Below are 19,686 nucleotides of genomic sequence, written 5' to 3'. Positions count from 1 at the left end.
AATATATATACAAAATTCTTTATTTACCTTATAAATATAACATTTTACAAGAAAGCAACAATCTTGCTCTCTATATAATCCAATTCCAAACATTCAATTCTCAATCTCCCATTAAACATCCCTAATCTAAGATTCAAACCTATTTCACAAATTATTCTAAAACAGTACAAAATTCTTTATTATCCTATATAAATACAACATTTTAGAAGAAAGCAACAATCTTTCCCATTAAAAATCCAATTCCAAGCAAAATTCAATTCCTATTAAATCAAATCTAAAACAAGTCAATTATACATTCAATTTAAAATTAAAATTCTCCACATCCCTAATCTAAGATTCAAATTCTTTATTTATCCTATATAAATACAACATTTTAGAAAAAAGCAACAATCTTTCCTACTCAACAACCCCCCATTAAAAATCCAATTCCAAGCAACATTCAATTCCTATTAAATCAAATCTAAAACAAGTCAATTATACATTCAACTTAAAATTAAAATTCTCCACATCCCCGATCTAAGATTCTTTACTTATCCTACATAAAATATAACATTTTAGAAGAGAGCAACAATCTTTAAAAATCCAAACAACATCTCGAAACTTGCAATTAAAATCTCAAGTCGACCACAATAGCCAATATCGACCGCCTACACACGCCTCACCCTCGTACCAAATTCACGTATACCAATTGGGGAGGGGGCGTCGATCGAAAGACAGAGGCTGCTCCCCATTGCCAGTGGCGTTTGGTATATGGTGTCTGTGCTCCCAGCCGGTTAATATTTTATTATAATCCGAAGGACGCGGCGTATATGGCGAGGAAACGGTCCCGTGATACGGGCCGCGATAATTCTCGGCAAAACGAGCCACGGCTGTCGCATTATCAAAGCCACCAGAGAAAACCAGTTCGCAGAAGCGTGCACGCAACAACCGGCCGCGAAAGCTGGAATAACTGTCCTTCGATCGGTCGACATCTCCATCGGTTGCTCGCCACGGCCTTGCGACCGCTCTCCATGCCAATTAGCGTGCCACGTAGCGACCCATCGCTGATTATGAAGCGTGGATGATGGTTGATTCAGGATGAAAATTGAGACGAGGGCCGTGCCGGCTACTCGTGTTCAGCGTTTCATAGCGTTTAAATTGGCGATTAAGATGGCGATGGTGATGGGTATTAATGAGTAAGCTTTTTGTGTTTTGTTGTGCCGATAGAATAATGATTATTTTGCACGTGTCGAGTTTCTAATAGGTATGCAATATTTGAAACCTTTTTATTTTTTATTGTAATAATGAAGAATTGAGTTTTTTTTTGGCTTAATGTGCGTTTGTGGGAAAGCATGTAATAGGCAATTGCTTTTTGAGTTTTAATAAGAAAGAATATTGTGTTTTGTATGTCTGATAATAAGATGACGATGAGTAGATGTTTAATATCTGGATACTTTTTTTGTCGTGATAGTGTTGAATATTTTATGCGTATCTAATATTTGTGAAAAAGAATCAATTTTTTTAATAATGAAAATTTATCCAAATTTCAATTTCATCTCGTACTTGAAGAACGCGTTGTCGAATAGTGATTCTGAATAAATTTTAATTAAAACGAATAAGAAATGAAAACAGTAAAATGTATATTATTATCGAAAGGAACAACATTTAACTTCTCCTAAAAGGAAGAAACTTTGAAAGAAAGTGAGCATCGGTTGTGAAAGATTCATACGAGACTTTCAAATACGTTCCCCGTGAAAGAGAGATTACATCGGATTTCTTTGGCGCTCCCCGTAGTAAACAGAACACTTCCATAAATCATGCATGACTCTCGTCCCCTGCTATAGAAACGTGTCGATGTGAACGATCGTCATACACAACACGAATTAATTTTTATTCCACAATTAAAACGATAAATATTGGTGTTTAAATTATTAGTCTTAACGATTATTATATATTAAAAATAAATAAATAAATAATCATGCTTAATAATCAATTTGTAATGATCAATCATACTTATTTTACAAATTATCGTAAATTTATTATTACTTTTAATTCGATTTTCAACGGATCGCAATTATTCTCCACTTTCTCATCTCATTATATATCCACGTTTACACCTATTATCATTTTTATTGTTATTAAACGATTATAATTTCTATGCATGATTAATTATATATTCAACTGTTGTATAACAGAATCTAAAAATGATTACCATATATATCTATAATAATCGATATTACAACTTACAGAGTTTCAGAATGGATTTATTTTTATTTCGTTACGTATCATCGTTCCTTCCAGTCGCCATTGTTACGCACTCTACTATTCTACGCTTGTTTCTACCTTCACTCTTGCGAAAAGAGCGAAGCTTCATTCAACCATCGCCATTTATATTAGATAACGTAAATTAATTTCACTTGATATTTCTTATTTTCAATGTAACACGTGGAAGAGATTTAATATAAAAATTTATTTAAAAATCGTATTATTCCTCTCCGCAAAAAGATCCTTCTAAAATATCTCTCTTTCTAAATCTAAAAAGCTTCTCCTGAAAAGCAAGATATCATTCGTTTCTTACGGGAAATATCAAAAATTTTCCTCCTCCATTCGCAAAATTAGATTTCTCCTTCTGCAAAGAGCTTCGTCTCTCTACGAAGAGAATGTAGAGAGAAAGAGAGAGAGAAGAGGAAACAAAAGCCAACCAAATTCGATCTCCATTGAAAGAGAGAGAGAGAGACGATTTCACGAGAGGTTAGGTTATTTTAGAAGCAGAGATCTTCATTCGATGTGGCAACCCTTACGTCGATCAGCTTCCGGAAAATTTAATTTCCGCGATGCGGCGCAAAGGACGAAAGACACGTGTATCGATCGATCCGATCTGCTCTCTTTATCTCCAAGTTTTTAAACTTCGTTTATTAAAACCGTCCTCGTGACGGTTCCATAAATTTCCATCGGGAATGTTTTAATTACCGCGATAATTGGCTCGATGATGTACACGACACGATGCATAATAATTTCTTAATCGAAACGCAATATGCGGAGATTTATCGATTTATGTTGTAATTTTATTTTTGAACACGGATGTCGACGCGATTGTGGATCAACGATCAGCGTAGCATGAATCTCGAGCTTGATTAACTTTTCACTCCCGTAAATTCAGATAAAATTGGCGCGGTTTGTTAAAAAAGAATTCTTTGAAAAATCTACGTGAACAAAATTCAATATTACAGTATATTTGAAATATTTTAAATCGAGTCTAAAATACAAAATTTTAACAATAATCTACTTTAGAGATATTATTACATCACGAGTTTCTCGAAAATTAATTATTTCTATTTCATCGAGTGAAGGTTAAATTTTTTTCCAGAAATAAATATCAAAAAGATTCCTCTTCTTAAAATCTAAAATAATCTTCCAACGATCAATGATTCTCTCTCAAAATAACAAAGTCATTTTATAAAAAAAAGAAAATATTCCATATGTTATATAAAATAGTTAACGTTTCAGTAATTATTTTCTCACGATACATCCGCCTCTTCTTTTTCGCAAGAAGCAAGAAGATTACAGAGAAGTCGACGAGCACTCTGTAAACTGTTCGCCCTCCATTTCTTTTCGGCCAGCAGACCGCCCCGAATCGGTCCGTGTCGGAACCAAGGGGTAGTCCCACCCCTAGGCCACGGCTCAGAGCGTTCGTGCCCCATGAATTTATCAGGCTGCTCCCGATAGAAGCTCTGCCGATTAGGCAGGCCGTGTAAACCTGGAAATTAGCATTCTCGAGGGAGAATGGAACGGGATCGTGACGCGCGAGGCGTTTAGAAGCGGAAGTGGCGCGATCGGATTAAATTATTGCTGCTTTCAGTTTGATCGATCGCTATCCTGCTCCCATTCGAATGAGGGAATTGATTAAAGTCGATTGTGATATTTTTGACAGGTTTTAATTTAATCTTTAATTCGTTTTCTTTTTTCTTTTTCTTGATTTTTCTATTTTTCTTTAGTTTTAGTTTTTTGAAATTTAAATTTTTAATGATGTTTGGTGAGATTGATTTTTGGAAAGATGAGTTTGTAGAAATGTTCATAAAAAATGAAAATTTTAATATATAAACTTCATACATTTAAGTGTTTTTTAAAGAGGAATGAAGATCTTTATTGATATTCACCGATTTCAAATCCTTTAATAATTTATTTATTTGCATTATTTTCGAGAATTTCGAAATCTTTGAAAATTACGAACCTACTCTAAAAATTTCTCAAATTCACTTTGCAATTTACATTTCGATTTGAATAAAAAAATTTTTCCAAACAATTACTGTTCAAAAACTATAAATCATAAAAATTAATCCACTATTTCCAAAATCACTTCATTGACTCTCAAACTCCAACAAACAAAACTTCCACTAGACTTTTCTGAAAGAGCAACATTCCGATCCAGAAATCTATAAATCTAAATGAAATAAAATTAAATTCTACCCTCCATTTTCAAAAAAAAAATTGCAATTAAACCTCAATAAACAAAATCTCAACCTTTCTTTAGAAGAATATTCGAATCGACTCTTAAGAGATCCAAGAATCTAAGGAAGAAGAAAGAAGAAGATAGTATTCTGTCATCGATGGAAAGGAGGAAAAAAGTGAAAGAGAGCACCGTTCCTCGGATGAATCCCTCGTTATCGCGAGGAATATCCAAGATAGGATCGATGGTCGGTCCCGATCTCGGCAAAAGAGGATCGATGGCGACCTTTACGCGGAATACCTGCAGCACCGGTTCTCGCGAGGAACGACGATAAACTCGACCGCGGTAATTGGCTCGCGAAATCAATTCTTTTTGAAACGAATCCGCGACACTTTAAAAAATCTTTAAGACACGATTCGAAATACGCGAATGAGGCATCATCGAACGTGAAAAGTTCGCCTAGATGAGCGAGAGAGAAGAAAAATTTATGCCTTTTGCAAGATTTTTGTTGGAGAAATATAATCTGGATCTATTTTATTTATCTTTGGAATTTTTATTTCAGTTCTGGCGATTTGTTTCTCCGATGGATGTTGGAATTTATTTTTCGAATGTTTATTTTATTGTTCCTGATTTATTTGATATTGGAATCATCTTTTATAAATTTTAATAGAAATTCCTCCACTTGTTGCGAACTTAAATTTATTTATATTTTTATTACTATCTCGAATTTTTCACGAGTGTTCTGATATTTATGAAGGAGCGTGAATGGAGATTTGTTCCATTTAGGTGTAGATTCTTTCAGAGAAGAATTTTTTCCAACATGAAACAAGATTAACAAGATTTAACGCAAACTCCAAATATCAACAAAGTACAATTTCTATGATAATTTCGTGCATCGTGATGCTATTCATCGTTTAAAATTTTGCCAGGATTTTCTTCTTGTCCAAGAAAAAGTAAAATTGGACAAAATTCCCTAATTCCCAATAAATCACGTCTTCGATATAATTATTCATCGATCCGTTTTCCTCTTTCTTCGAGAAATATAATACTTTCTTTTATATATTTTTACCAATTATTCTTATACATCGTAGAGATTATTCTTTCATGAAATAAATTAATAATAAAAATCTATCCAGAGAATTGTTGTTTTTACACAAATACAAATAAGCTATTGAAAGAAATAATTATCGTTGCATTATGGACAGATGGTTTACTTCACGTCTTTGCGTAAACAATCAATTTATTATCGCCGTATTTGCAATTGGATATCGAGAGTCGATTATTTTAGAATTATATCAATACCATTCCAATTAAAAGCAGTTTCCATCCATAATTCCTAAATCGATAACACCTATCTTCAAAGGGCGAAACTTTTAATCCTCATCCATCCACACAATTTCTTTCGCATTGAGAGACACCTCGAAACCTACAATCGCATCGCTATACTTACATTGAGAGACGCGGAGGCGGGGACGGTGACCATGGCAGGGACGTCACCACTTCCACCCCTCATTCTGCCCCTTTACACGGCCCACCACCCTATTCAGCGACGTCACATCGGATCTCTGTTAACAGAGAAAATGATCCAAAGTGAGCATGCCTGTAAGCTCGTAATTCGATTTCTCGTGGGAAATATTTCGTAAAAAAGGAATGGACACACCCTCGATTACGATTATCCGCGACCGATTATCTGACCATTTGTAAGGGAAAATGATGGCAATATGTCGACCTCGAAATAGGGGAAGCGACGAAGGGTTGTTTTGACTCTTGGAACGAGATTTTTCAACTCGAGCATCCACCTCGAACAAAAAGGATCAATTTCGTTTAACAAACCTTCTATCAAAGAGGTCAGAGGATACTAATACAGATTATTGAAAATTAATTTGGAATTATCAATTGTGCATTTATCACACGATTCGTGTTTAACGATATGCAATAATAATCCGCAATTATCTTGTAATTGAATATATCTACGTTTACCATTCTCACCTATTATATTTCATTTCACGTAATCACGAATAAATTATATCGAAATATAAGCGCGTTTCCGGTCGACTCGTGTCGAGACGCGAGATTTTTAACGAGACGTTTGCTCGGCCAATCCTTCCCCCTCCCTCCCCTTTTTTCTCTCTTCGCGCTAACGAACTTTCGTCCGGAGAAACGGTGTGGTTGGGGTGGTTTTGAATCCGCTTAACCGCGGTTTCGTTTATGCAAAAGTGACGGGTCTCGCGAAGATTGTTCGACTCCCTCGAGGCTAAATCCGATCCGTTTACGCAACCGTGACTTCGGCCCGATTGCGAATTCCCATACAAAAGTCCTCGCGAGTCCTCCCTGCACCGACCATTGAAACGATCTCATTAATTTGGATCTCCCAGTTCCGTGATATTTCACGTTACGTAATGTCTATGTTATGTAATTATTTATCACTTATCTCGGCTGGAAGTCTTTATCCCTTATAATGTATCTTAATTGTAATAGTAATTCTGTTTCGTTGCTTTTTGATATTTTCTTCAACGAGAAATTCAGGTTTTAAAAACAATTCTGTATGAATTGTATTGAAATAATTGTCGTGAAACGAGCATTGTAAAAATTTTGTAAAATCATTTGTATAAGCCAAAAATTCATAGGTTTCGTACAAAGATAGAAATTTCAACAAAAATTTCACGTCAGATTTAACTGCTTAACTTAGATACGCAAAGAGAGCAATTCCACGGGTATTCAAACACGTCCGTCGCTCAAATATTTCAGCGAAATCACGCGGCCGACCGTAATACCAATGCGGTTCAGCTCACGTGATCTACTCTCGCACAACCACCACCGGGAAAAGCGAAAGTTTATTCGAAATAAACATCCCTCGAAGCCAGAAACCAGGCTTCGAAACGAGACAAGTTTATTCAATAATCCGCTGCGTGCTTTAATACCATTTGCTCGACACGCATTCGTGGCCAGTCATAAATTCTCTTTAGGAACTAATTTCACCGTATTTCGCTGCTCAATTCCGACCGTATTCTTCGCTAAGTAGCCACCAATACCTATGTACTATATAACTCATTTCATTTCGCTCTTCCCTTTCTCTTTCTCTCTCTTTCTTTCGTCCAAACTCGGGGCCAATATGAGGCAACAACAGAGATATCCGCCTCTTTTTTCCTCCTACTACGCTCTATGCGCTATCCTCTATCGAGATAGCGTATCCTCTATCCTCTTCTCGATCACGGATTTAATATTCTCTGTCTTTATGTTCCGTACGTTCCGTATGTTCCATGCGAACTTTCAGTCTCTGTCGAACAATCTGCCTCACCGTATTACAGCCTATCCTTCTCGCAGCAACAGACTTTCTTGTTCGGTAGTATATTCTGCTTCCTCGTTCCATCAACTGATCTTCGACACGCTCCATCCTTCTCCGTTCCGCGCAGGGATTATCGCTATCCTTCTCCAATGCTAATTCTCTTTCTCTCTCTTTCGTTCCACCACTCGTTGCTCGTAATACCGTCCTTGTCCCTCTATCCTTCCTCGTCCCACAAATACATCGCTCCTCCTCCGACAGACTTGCGTGCACAGTTTTTTTTTCTCTCGTCGTTCCCTCCAAGTATCGTATATCGTTCCTTCTATCTCTCTCCTTATCCCTCTCACTTCTCACCGTATACACCTCCTTCTCAGGTTCCACGGGAACAATTCTGTTCCCCTCTCCTCGTCTCTCTGTCGTTTCTGACTCGCGTCACGCACGACGTTTTTTTTTTGCGGCGCTTCGACCATCTTCCGTCTACCTCTGTCCCTCGCCCGTTCCACGTATTACGGTCCTTCTCCCACCGGTCGAGTCCAATAACTCTTTCCCCTTTTCCCCCAACCGTGTCCCTCCTCGTCCGATCCACGGACGTCCGACTCGGCTCTCCTCGTTCCACGTCGGTTGGCTCTCCCTTCTTCACCCGTCCTTGTCGCTTCCTTGGAACCAGTGCACGCCAGAACAGAGGAGAGAACGGGGTCTCGTTGGCGGTCTCTGTCGCACGCCCGCTGCGTGGCCCACCCACCGCAATAAGTTCCACCCGCCCACGTTACCTCTCACGCACTTCTGCCGCGCGATCATCCGTTGCGAATTGGAAAGCAGGCGCGTCGCTTATCTCGCTGCGGGATCTCCCTTTCTCTCTCTCTCTCTCTCTCACTCTCCCTCGACAGAGTGAGAGAAGAAGGGGAGAGAAAGAGAGAAAAGATGCGTTCGTTTCCTCCTCGTTTGTTCTTTCGTTTCACCGCGTCCCGTGAGAAAAAGAAGGAGGGAATAAATAAAGAGAAGGCGACTTTTCGCACCCGCGCGAAAATTCAACGATGCGGAGATGAATAGGACGATATGTAACGATACGTAGCGCAGTACGATGAATCGATAGAGAATTTTTATAGATTCGGCGAGGTTAGGTGGAAGTCAGTATTTTTCTTAATCTTCTGGAATAATGAGAGATACGTGGCGTGTATATCTGTATTTAGATTCTTTTATCTTGTTTGTTCATCGGGTCAATAGATTTGTTAGAAAAATACGGAAAGATCAATTTATGAAGATAGATTATATTTAAAAATGGTGGATCATCATTATAGAATATACGACTGAAATATGTTTCATTTTTAGCCAGTCTATTTTTATTCTTTCGATTAATAGCTAGTTTATTTTTACTTCAGACACGCAAAATATTACTGAGAATTTTATTCGGTTAAGAATTTTTTCTTTATATATTTTCGAACTGTAAAATTAGACATTGTTATTTATCCATTTTAAATTTCGATAATACACCACATTTTGACGTTCACATTTTGTGTCACTAAACGTAACATATCATAATACAAAGCGAAATACGTTTGAAAATTTGACTTTGAATGGTAATAAAATTATATCGCAAAATGATAGAAAATATAATTGGATATTTTTCACTTCGACGCTATGCAGATAACATATCGAGTTTCATGTCGAAAACATATCATTATATAGTTATTAGAGTGAAATTTAAATAATCACTCGTTTTTTTCCACTAGTTAATTTATCGTTGTTATTCCACGCACCGTATTCACTTGCATTTATCAATTATTCATCGCTTAATTGATGGATTCGTTTATATTACGTTGTTCGACAAATTAATTTATATGTTCTGGTAACGTGAACGATGAGGAACATTTTCAAATTGATTATAGTTGATTAATTCTAGTGCATTTCTATATTTCATCCTTCCAAAGAAGAATTGGAACAGGTTAAATTTCTAGGAAAATTTCTCGTATCTCTTGATAAAATTTCATTATTAGATATGTAATCATAATCTATTTCGTTCGTATTTTCGCAAAAAAATTGAAAGTTTATCAAATTTTCAAACGAAAATAGTAAAAATTCGATAATATCATCCTAAATTATTTCCATCTTCCAAAACTCAACTTCATCTTTAAACGAGGAAAAGAAACAAGTCCCAAATTCCAAAGATGATTTCCAAAATCTTCCATCACCGCCATCAATCGATTATATCGGCAACTTCAAAATTACGATCATTGTAGGTAAATCATTGTACTCTGAAAATTTTTCGAGATCTTTGAAGATCGAAAGAATTTCCAAGTGGCGATAAATTTTTCAACCAAGCACGAAGGTCGATTTGCAAGAGAGATTCCTTTGTTGTCCTTGAACCCTCCGCCCAGTGTACTTCCTCGGTCGTTGTTTCCTCGACTTCCACCGCCAGTCAAGCGAATCGTACTCATGGTCGGAAGCTTTATTGTGATCCATCGTTGAACAAAGACTCCACTCATCGGCCGCCCGTGAACCTTGACGGACGATGACGTTCACGTTCGTCTAGCCGGCGTTCCAATTAAATTAAGACGAGCTCCTGTTTCGCGTACGCGAGGCTAAAAACAACTACATTCCACTAACTTTCCTTCTCTTTCGAGGATTTTCTTTGCTCGAGCAAGAAACTTCTATTATTATTAATTTTATACAATTATAATATTTCGATAATAATATACCAAAGATGTAAGAAATAATAGAAATAATTCCTAAGAGAGGCGAAACGACAACAATCCTCCATAATTACGACAGAATCTAACTTTGATGAACTAAAAGCTACAGAAAGCACACGATTTTTATTCTACGTCAATTTTATCTTAGGAATCTAATTACATTAAAGCAATTAAAAACCCTTCAGAGCCTACATTCCAGAAATTTTCCGGAATCTTTTTCGAGGATTTTTTTATTAATCTTATACAATTACAATCTTATACGTTTCAATAATACAATCAAAGATATAAGAAATAATTCCCAAGACAAGCGTAAGACAACTCTATAATTACATAACAGAACCTAATTTTGATGAACCAAAAGGTAAAGAAAAAGATGCACAATGATTTATTCTAACTCAATCTAATCTAATCACACGTTTAGGGAATTAAAAATTGGGGACGAGGAAACTCGAAGGAAACGAAAGACGACTCTTCCCCTCAAAGGACCCCCTTCAAAGCCAAGTCTTCCTCCACCACGATTTCTCGAATGTTTCGCCTCGCGAAATCATGGCGATCCGCATTGGATAACGCTACGCTGCCCTAATGAGAGGCTTACTAGGGAGCGGATAAAGGGCATCGGGGTTCGTGGATCGTCGGTGGATCCCGGTGGCACGACCGCACGCCATAAAAGCGCTCTCTATATTTAGCCACGGTTCCCCATATGTTCCCCACCTACGTGCACGGGACCGCGAACCACGCTCGCACGTGTTTTACGACTGTGCACGCCGGTGATCCCGAGCACCCGCCACGATTCGCGTTCCTAGCCCGGGTTACAACCCTCCACGACCCTTTCGCCACTCTCTCTCTCTCTCTCCCCCGGCTGTCGCTCCATTTGCCCTCAAAAGCGCCCCCTGCCCCCTCTATCTGTTAATTTCCTTGTTTAAGAGATGATGATTGTGAATTCTTTATCTCGATTTATGGATGTTTCTATTCATTTTCTTTTTTTTCATTCTCTCTCTCTCTCTCTCTCCCCGCTCCATTTGCGCTCAAAAGCGCCCCCTGCCCCCTCTATCCGTTAATTTCCTTATTTAAGAGGCGATGATTGTGAATTCTTTATCTCGATTTATGGATGTTTCTATTCATTTTCTTTTTTTTTCACTCTCTCTCTTTATTCCTTCGGCTGTCGCTCCATTTGCGCTCAAAAGCGCTCCCTCCCTCCTTCCTCGGTTAATTTCCTTGTTTAAGAAGTGATCGTGTATTCCTTATCTTGATTTATGGGTGTTTCGATTCATTTTCTTTTCTTTTTTTTTTTTTTAAATTGTGTCTATCGTTTGTCTTCATCTTTGACGATCGTTTGGATCGTTTCATTCCAATATGATCTTTTTCTTTCTTTTTTTTTTCCTTGAGAATCTTTGCCACGTTAATTGTATTATTAATTATATCTTTCGCTATTATTTTTTGGAAAATAAGTTTAGATCGTTTGAAATATTTTACTATAATTTGTCTTAAAAAGAAGAAAATGGAGACTCAAATGGTGAACGATTGATAAATTATACGAATTCTCCATAAAATTATGAATACCATTATATATATATATATATAAGAGAGAATTAAATCATCATTGGCAATTTCTTCTTCTTCTTTTCCCCTCCGCGTGATTCGAAACGATAAATTGGCAGTGGCGATGGCGCGGCGTGAATAAAAAATAAGCGAATAGACGAATCTTCCCCTCGATCGCCATTAATCGAGGCTCGATGCTAATAAAAACTCGAGGAAGCAACGTTTGTCCACGCCACGTGAATAATCGCGTTAACGACTCCGACGCGTTGACTGACACGGTCCATTAATCGCGGCCAAGTAAACATTATACCTCGCCCCTCGATTTATTAATTCTATCGCGCGATCGATCGATCGATCCGATCGGACACCGGGCTCGTTTAATAAAGATCGATCGCCCGTATTCCACCGCAGAGATTTCGCGATTTATTATTGCGATCGACGTTTCAATTCTGCCTTTTTCCTCTTCTTCCTTTTTTCCTTTCCCTTTCCTTCTCCTTCTGTTCGTCGATTTTCGACCCGTATCGAATACACGCGCGTTACGCCACGAGCTTAATCATCGCGAACAGATTGATATCGTGATCGAGATCGATGTTGCGATCGATACAGGTATGCATACACGAGATCGATCGTCGCGAGCTGGGTACAGAGATGGATAGGGAGAAAAGATAAGGGGTTGGTAGGGGGTGTTTCGTTGGTTTCTTTTTCTTTTTGGAGATAATTCTCGTTCCGTTGAATTTTTCGATAGATAAATTCGAGATAATTTCGTTTATTTCGAATTGGATTGTTTTGTAATTTCAACTTGTTTGTAATTTTTCGCCAGAATTTTTAATACGGGATGGATTTAAGACAAATAAATAAATCATTATTCCGTTTTGTCAATTTTTTTTTAATTTAACCAAGAGATCGGCGGAACAAAGGAAAAGGAATTCGCGCGCGACATCCTTTTTGCTATTGTTGTAAGACCTCGTCTTTTGACTTTCTAATCAGAAAAATTAAGTCGCTTTGCTCGATTTTTCCTCTTGAATTCGATGATAATTGAAAAGTTTTCATTCATTGAAAAATAGTAAATAATTATTAATGAAGAAATTGTTGGGGTTCAATTTGCATTGCATCGAAGTTTTAACTTGACTCAAGATCGAATAAGTACAATTTTGCTTTGTTTCGAATCTTAATGCTTAAATCTTAATATAAATTTCTTAAAAGAGTTATAACAAGTAATATTTGGAAAATGTTAATATCTCGAAGAGAAATTTTAAACGCGACAAAATTGAAATCAATCACGATTCTTTGTTGCAAAGTTATTATCGTTACTATCACCTTCGTCATTATTCCGGGAAACGACGTCGTATTATTTCTGATTATAAACGTTCTAATAGAGAAACGTGACGTCTCCGTTTTATTTTTTATCATTACAACCCACATTTTTATTCCACGCCGCGCGCGCGACAGGCCGTTTCACCTCGTAACATTTGATATTGGCTAAATGTTAAGCAATTCTGTATTTAATTAACCACGATTCAACAAAGACTTGTACGAGAACCCCTGTTTAACTTCAAATTTACTTAGACGTACAACATCGTAATTGGAGTTGGAAATATTCTTTCATATTTCCATAATTCCTACGTATCCATAATTCTAAACTCTGTACCAAGCGATCAAATAAAATTCTAATCGTATTCCAGCCAGATTCTATTTTTAATTCTTATTAAAATTTATCCATAAACAAAATAATAATATAAACAAAATATCTTCTATCCATCTTTCGATTAAAATTCCACGAGAAAGAGAAATCGTTACCAATTAAGATACCAGTTATCAATCGAATCGTTATCATTTCTCGCTGTCAAAATGACGTATATTCCACGATAATTCCAAGATAATATTGATTAAGTATCGACGAATTTTTTACACGATCCGAATTATACCGAATATACCAGTTTCGACCGCCACGTTATTTTCTCCGTGTTTCCGCAATTATTGTTCCTGACGTTTCTCCGTATCGGGGAGAACTGGGTCGAAAACGTAATTCGCGATCTCTTATGCAAAAGGTGAACGACATTTCAACGGTAGCCGACTTATTGCCACATTCGGGCCCCCTCTTTACGATAATTCCGATCGCCGGAATAAACTGGTAATCTCGGTTTGCTCGTAAAAGAAAATATTTTGGATATAATTCATTTTTTCTTTTTTTTTTTTTTTTAAAAATATCCGATTAGGATTGGAAATATTTTGCGCATGTTGTTTTCAAAATTTTTGATTTCGTTTTGGTAAGAGAAATTAAACGATCGGCGTAAAATTTAAATAAAAGAAAATTCGTAAATTCGTAATGTGTCGTCGCGTGTAGTGGATATGGAACTAGACACGACTTTGAAACCACGGTTCGATATCGATTAAATGCCACTATACGAAAGGTTAGCCCGACCTCCATCTTGAAACTTCTGATGCGACTTAACGTTACTGCCTAACATCAAGGTCACGATTTTTACGAAAAAAAAATCCATTCGAATATTGAACGTAATCTCGAGAGGCTTGAGACTTGTTTTATCTATAAATAAAATCTAAAGAGAATTTTTCCTTATTAAAACTGATAATTAATGCAACGCGGTTACTTTTCGGTTTAAATTTTTAACACTGTCGATTACGAAATGCGAATAATATTCGTATTGTATTCGTATTTGTATTACAAAGAAGAATAAAAGAAAAAAACAAAAAAGATTCGTTTAAAGCCATGTCAACTTTCGAGTACCCTCTCTTTCAAGCACCCTCTACCCTTCCTAAAGATTGAACCAGAGCCCGGAGGCGTCGACACCGACCAGTGACCCAGATACCCGAACCAGCCTCAAAAACATCAACATCCACCCCTTCCACTTTCCTCTATCTTGCTTCAATTCACGCAATTTCAACCTCACTTCCCTATTCTCAAACCTAATCGAAAATCACCTTCTTTTTTTATAAAAAAAAAACAACGTTGAATTTTTTATCTCTTTAATTTTCGAAATTCCAAAAACGTATATTCCACTTTTCGTTGTATTATTCTAGTTTGTATTTCAATTTTATTCTAATCGTATATCGTATATCGATTTATTATATCTATTTTTCTCTACGTTACCTCTCATTTCCTCATCAAAAATCTCTTCTAAACAAGAAGAAAACACTCCATAAAACGCTACTCATCCCTTCCTTTTCCTTGCCCTATTTCACACGAAACTTCAATTTCCCATTCCCACCTATCGCGCTTTGCAATTAAAAAAACATCCCTTTTCCTTTCGTTCCTCTTCCAATTGCTCCAATTTGCAAACAATTGGAGAATCACACCAACCTTGCGCCAATTAAAATGGTACAATTTCACTCTCGTTCCATTCCCCCACCACTCGGAGAAACACACGCACGAAAACAGCCAGCAACGTTTCACAATTCCAATTTCACCATTTTCGAGGAACCAACAAGAATATCCGCACCCAATTCTTCCCTCTCCCTGCGATCGCAACGGTAGTAATTTCAATTTCGCCGCGATTCCCAAAAATCACCCCCACCACCGCCACTCGGACAAGCACGTTGCAACCCCGTAGCAACGCGCATCATCCCCCGAATCATCCATCCCCGAAAACCCCATGCGCTGAGGCCGTTGCGCGGGTGGGTGTCGGATATTGCAGGTGGTTCATCCATGGTGCCCGTGTCTCACCTTGGCGACGACCCCCTTAGTCAGCCCTCTCACCGGCCCGCTATCGATCACCACGCTCCACCCACGAAAATCCCTGGAAACCCAGGCGCCGCCGTCGTCGTCGCCGTCGCCGTCGTTGTAGTCGTCGTGGCTCCAGCGTCCAGCCTCCGACGCCTCTCTGCACCACCGCTTGCGATAGGTCGCGGTCTCGGCCGTCACGTGACGCGTATCCACCGACTGACACCGTTTCCTCGTGCCAACCGCCCCCCGCCCTCCCTCTCTCTGGAAAAAACGGAAAATGCGGGAACAGGGACAACGAGGGGAGCGCGAGCGTCGGAGGAAAACTGTGTGGTGTTGCGGCACAACAACGCGTCGGAAAAAGGGAACGCGCGTGTACGAAGGAAGGAAGAAGGAAGGAAGGAAGGAAGGAGGGAAGGGAAGGAAAGGAAAGGAAAGGAGGACGCACGCAAGCGCAACCGGCGAGCTAACCTCCACTCGATAAAACGTCGTCCTCGCCTCGGCTCTCTCTCGTTACGTCAGCTTACGTGTTGCGTCAGCGGGACGCGTGCGCGCACGTGGTGGCCCACCGAGCACCACCACAGCTCGCCCGTGCAAACGAGACAGCTTTTGCGTGCACGCACGGCACCCCCGCGTCTCGTCGCTCGTTTCTCTCTTCGTCCTCTCCTCTCTTGGCAACCTTGGCAGCTCGAGCGAGGAGGAGGGAGGGGGATAATGGATCGGGTGTTTGGGAACCGCTCTCGGGTGTCTATGGGGGTTGGACGAGGAGAGGCTCGACGAGGTGCAATTCGTGGAAGGGGTTGTTCCGCTTTCGTTTTCGTTTCGAATTTTCGTTTCGTGCGGGGAGAGTGTGTGTGTGTGTGTTCGACTCGATGGACACAGATTCGAGAGATAGTTCGGGTTTTTCAGGGACTATGCTTCGCCTTTCCACTGTTTTCAAGGATTCGTGGCGCGTTTCTCTCTCTATCTCTCTCTGCATATCGATTCGACTTGTCTCCTGTTCGAGATTCAACGCGCTTTTATGGGTTATGTGTCCCGTGTTTGGCGGCTCGCAATGGCGCGAGTGAATCGAAAGCTTGTTTTCGGCAAGCTGGAATGGGGTTCTTTCTTCCTTCTCGTTTCTAATCTAAGTCCAAGTGGATAAGTGTAAGTGCGAGTGTCGCGAGAATGGATAACAGTGTTGCGGGAAATATAAGTTTCATTATTGTATCGCGTCTTTGCACAATATCGACGAAACGTTTCGCCGGGACAATCGATTAAACGTTGGCTCGCCGTTTAGAATTCCTGACGACCGAAATAAACGATAAGTCGTAACGAAGGAAATGCCAGGAAATTTATTCGAAACGAAATATATATATATATTTTTTCTTTTAACCGAACGTTATAAAATTTTACACCGAGATTATAAAGTGGTTATAATTTAAATCGATTTTTGTAAGCGAGTCTAGGTTAATGAGGGTAATTTAAATCGTGGAAAAATGGGACGTAAGAGGCGTAGCCACGAGTACGGTACGAGTGGATAATTTTTTGGCAAAAAGGATTACACGTGTATTATTCAAGCCTGCCTCATAAAGCACGGGAAATGATCCGGTGAAAGGGAAAGAGGCTAAATATGCAACGCGGACAATCCACCCTCGTTGAAAGAGAGTCCGCTGTATGTCGGTCGAACTTGCGCAGAATGTTCGAGAATTTTATGAATGAAAGCTCGTGCTAACGATCGACCAAACTCGGAATTCTGATTCAGGAAATATCACCGCGCGTTTCGGCTTCTCTCACTTTCCCAAGCGAGAGATCGACTTTCGAGAAAAATCGATCAGAATAATTTTCTCTCAGAATCAGATGGTTAGCAGCGATTTTCCAAATTATTATTCCGTTTATATCGTCTATAATTCGAACGTAAAATTTAATTCTCTCCTAACATTAGAATATCCTGAATTTTTCTTTTTCTTTTTTTCAACATCCTCGCAAAAACTTTTTGAAAATTCGACGCTCTCTCTACTCCGTCGAGTCATCGAAATATAGACAGAATGGTGAAATGAAACGAAGTCGAAAATAACGTATCGTCGTATCGAGGATTGAAAATTGTTTCGAAGAGGAGAAGAAAGAAAAGTACGGAAATATCTTCTCGAAGTTAACGAGTCAAGAGACAAGAAACCGCACTAGCTGTGGCCTTCAACGAGAACCGGAAGCGGTGCCAATAACCTCGCTGCGCTCGATCGTCGTCGGAAGACCCGTGATTAAGATCGACGAGAATAAATGGAATCGGCGCGGTCCACTATACCGGGTGACCGAAATGTCGCGCAAACTGTATTGAAACGGCGATCGGGATACGGATTGCGTGACTTTTCGACCACCCAGTGTGTGAAACGCACCTCCCTCCCTCCTCCCCCAAAAGGCCGTGTTCCACGGTGTTTGCGATCGATGCATGGGCTGCTATGGGAATCGCGATCGAATCGACAGACACTCTGACAAGTCTCTGCACGAACGGAAACGGCGGGGAACACCGAGACGACGACGGATCGTGCTCAAGATCGTCCTCGGCGATTGTCCAACTTTGCGCGCATAATCGAGTCGCTGGAACCGATGGATTGGATTTTCCCAAGAGGAGGAAGAGGAGTTTCGTTTGTCGATCGTGGAGATCGCTTTAACGTCGTAAGTTGGTATAAGTGAATGCGGAGACGAGCGGAGAAAGTTTCTTCACACTAACGCCGTTTTTCGATCAAGAAAATTGATCGTTAGTTGGAGAGACTGATAACGTACAGAGGTAAAAAGTGTAATATTTAAGACGCGCTAGAAGAAATTTTCCTAACTTTGTTAAATTGACGGCCAAATTTTTCAATAAACGAAACTTGCAACGAGGAATCCCCATTAAATCCCTCGAAAAGACTCGTCGAATTACCTTCGCCATCGCGAAACACCCCTTCGAACAATTCCAACAATTCTTCCCCCTTCCCCCGACGATTTCTTTTTGACGCGCGTCGCCAATACTCGATGGGTGCCCCCTCCTCCGCCCCTCGCCCCAAATTCAAACCCTTCTCCACGAGCGGGGGAGGCCAGAGACCTCGCGTCCCGTCGCGAGATTCGGCGAAAGCGCGACGCGCGGAGCCGGCCGCCGATAAAATCGCATCTCCACCCTTCGCCCGAATTACCAACCCCCTGCACGAAACCGTCGAAGAACGGGACGAGGGTTGCTCGATTCGCGCGCCCAGCTGCGCGCACGCGCGGTCGGCAGGGGAGGGGGCGAAGGAAAGCTCGAGGTTTCGAAAGCTCGCCGCAAGATGGCGACGCCTCTTGGAGGAGGAAGCAAGCGGACGACGCGCTCGACCCCTGCGAGGGCCAAGGGCGAATCGGCCAATCGGGGATGCAGCGAGTCTCGCAGTTTCTGCAATTCGACGCGTGTCGACCGCCATTTTCGCCCGGCCCTCCCGTTTTCAACGTCGATGATTAATCACTCGCACGCACACGCACACGCACGCCCTCTTTGTCGCGAGATAGGGAGACGAGGATTGTTCGTGGAGGGTCGGTGAAGGGGGCTGGAAAGGGTGGTTGGTCGGAGATGACGGTTTTTTTCGGGGGGAGGTTCATCGATTGTTCTCCCGTGGTAGAACGTTTTGGAGAGATGGGGTGTGGAGAGGGTGGTGGTTTTGGCGAGGTTCTTTTTGGGAAAGGTAGAAAGATTGGTTGTTGATTCGTGGTTACGAGTCACGTAAGTGAACACGTAAGATCCAGAAGGTTGAAATATGTTAATATATTGAAAAGTAAAATTTGGTATCTGTAATATAATTGAATGCATGTAATCATTTCGCTCTGCTCTTCGAGATTCGATCTCTCCTCGACTTTATTAACAAATTCTCAGCTGTTTGTGTCTTTCGATCATCTTTCCAGCCTTCGTCTTCGAAACTGCCGTTCCCAGAACTGGCAAAAATTCAAACAACTTCGCCGTCCTGTTCGAAGAAATTCGTTTCTTCGAACCACGCACCTCGTCGACACTTCCTCAATTTACCTTTCACCGGACGCACCATCGGCAGCGTCCACCTTTCATCAACATGTCGAATTATCTGCTCATCAC

General features: G+C 40.0%; 2 protein-coding genes across 12 annotated transcripts in view; one reads left to right on the top strand and one right to left on the bottom strand.

The window, feature by feature from the left end:
• Window positions 1-19,686, top strand: part of LOC108002413 (polycomb group protein Pc-like) — a 222,636-nt gene that overhangs the window by 89,453 nt on the left and 113,497 nt on the right. The gene's annotated exons all lie outside the window — the stretch shown is intronic.
• Window positions 1-19,686, bottom strand: part of LOC107998103 (ras-related protein Rab-37) — a 215,263-nt gene that overhangs the window by 89,415 nt on the left and 106,162 nt on the right. For 5 of the 11 annotated variants that reach the window (XM_062072762.1, XM_062072761.1, XM_062072760.1 and 2 more), the window contains exon 2: window positions 15,621-15,881. The exons of 1 other annotated variant lie outside the window; for it this stretch is intronic. In XM_062072762.1, the coding sequence (XP_061928746.1) occupies window positions 15,621-15,881 (261 nt within the window). Of the gene's footprint in view, window positions 1-5,876; window positions 5,992-15,257; window positions 15,549-15,620; window positions 18,555-19,686 lie in introns of those variants that run through there. 5 more of the 11 variants (XM_028666819.2, XM_062072765.1, XM_062072764.1 and 2 more) reach the window with 3 other exon arrangements.

Source organism: Apis cerana, linkage group LG3 (assembly GCF_029169275.1).
Source record: "Apis cerana isolate GH-2021 linkage group LG3, AcerK_1.0, whole genome shotgun sequence".
In the NCBI taxonomy this organism is placed as follows: Eukaryota; Metazoa; Arthropoda; class Insecta; order Hymenoptera; family Apidae; genus Apis; species Apis cerana.
Note: the sequence above shows the minus strand (reverse complement) of the source record. Positions and strands in the feature narration are given on the sequence as shown.